The 1,260-nt window shown below is 46.3% G+C and overlaps 1 protein-coding gene across 1 annotated transcript in view; it reads right to left on the bottom strand.

Annotated features, from left to right (window-relative positions):
* TMED10 (transmembrane emp24-like trafficking protein 10 (yeast)) overlaps positions 1 to 1,044 on the bottom strand; it is a 35,709-nt gene extending 34,665 nt beyond the window's left edge. The window contains exon 1 of the mRNA XM_010855844.1: positions 3 to 1,044. Within this exon, the coding sequence (XP_010854146.1) occupies positions 3 to 155 (153 nt within the window). The 5' untranslated portion in view covers positions 156 to 1,044. The remainder of the gene's footprint in view (positions 1 to 2) is intronic.
* Positions 1,045 to 1,260: the final 216 nt, after the last annotated feature.

The following is a 1,260-nucleotide window of genomic DNA, read 5'->3' as shown; positions in this document are numbered from 1 at the left end:
AGGTCCTTGTGGATCTCCTCGCGGAGGCACTTGCGGGAGTTAACGGGCAGGTGGAAGGAGATGGCGAGGACCGAGCTGGGGCCCAGCAGGAGTAGCAGCAGCAATGCGAACGGGCAAGGGCCACGCTGAGCCTGTGGGCCTGAGGAGCCAGACATGGTGCCGGAGACTGTTCGCCGCCCTGGGCCTCGATCGCGCCGGAACCGGGAGGGCCCACGGAACTCACCTCTGACCTTCTCAAAGTCGCCGGCGCCATTTTGGAGACTGGCAAATAGACTGGGGAGGGGGGAATGTATTAGTAAACCTTTATAAAGTGAAGAAGGGATATGATACTACGTCATGCCCACAAATTAAAACGGTTAAATGAGATTTTTCTAGGGGTTTCCAGGAAAAACTTCATTTTTATTAAGCTCAGTGCCTGCTCAGTCGGCCATAGCAAGTACGGGCAGCTCAGGAAGTAATTTTCTTTTAATTTCCGGAAGTAGCGCCCGCGATGTTTAAGGTCGGTGATACCATAGCAACCAAGCTCCAATAGGAAACAGCCACACTGCCTATCGCTGGGCCCGCCCACCGACCACCGCGGACCGGCTGTGGGGCGGCCCTAGCATCCTGGTGACAGTTGGGACGTAGAGCACCTAAGAGGAAGACTTGGAGAAGCTGAGGAAAGATTCTAATTTGGCTATTAGGCGAGTGGGGGCCAGAACTTGAGAGAAGTGGTAGAAGTCACCTGGTGAATGTGAGCTGGAGGTGTCCAGTTCATGGGCCTGAGTAGGGGTTATTTAGGCTGTAGTAACTAATTTCTGAATGTGCATCTTATTTAGCAAATATTGAGCACCTACTCTGCCAGGTAGTATTCAAACTAAATTTGGATTAATATTTAAATTGAATGAACACTGTAGATGGACCTAATGTGGTTTACCAGATAAGAGTTGTACACGGAGGGCAAGTATTGGTGTATTTTAAACGTTTAAAATACCGTCTTACTAGTCATAGCAAGAAAATTTACATAGTAATCATTCATGCTTTCCTGTAATAAATATTTATTGACTGCCTACTGTGTGCCAGACTCTATACCATTCGTACATACTGACATGTTTATTGATTTAACCATTATGGGGATTCAAGGCTGAAAAAAATAGGAAGATGAAAAAAAGAGTACTTAGTTTGAAATTATCTTACTTTGATTCATGTTTATTGAGCATCTACAGAAATACCCAGAAGGTGGACTGTCTGCACTTAGCAAATTAAATAACTGTTCCGTAT

Source organism: Bison bison, unplaced genomic scaffold (genome assembly GCF_000754665.1).
Source record: "Bison bison bison isolate TAMUID 2011002044 unplaced genomic scaffold, Bison_UMD1.0 scf7180017864368, whole genome shotgun sequence".
NCBI lineage: Eukaryota > Metazoa > Chordata > Mammalia > Artiodactyla > Bovidae > Bison > Bison bison.
The sequence above is the reverse complement of the archived record's forward strand: the minus strand, read 5'-3'. Positions and strand labels throughout refer to the sequence as shown.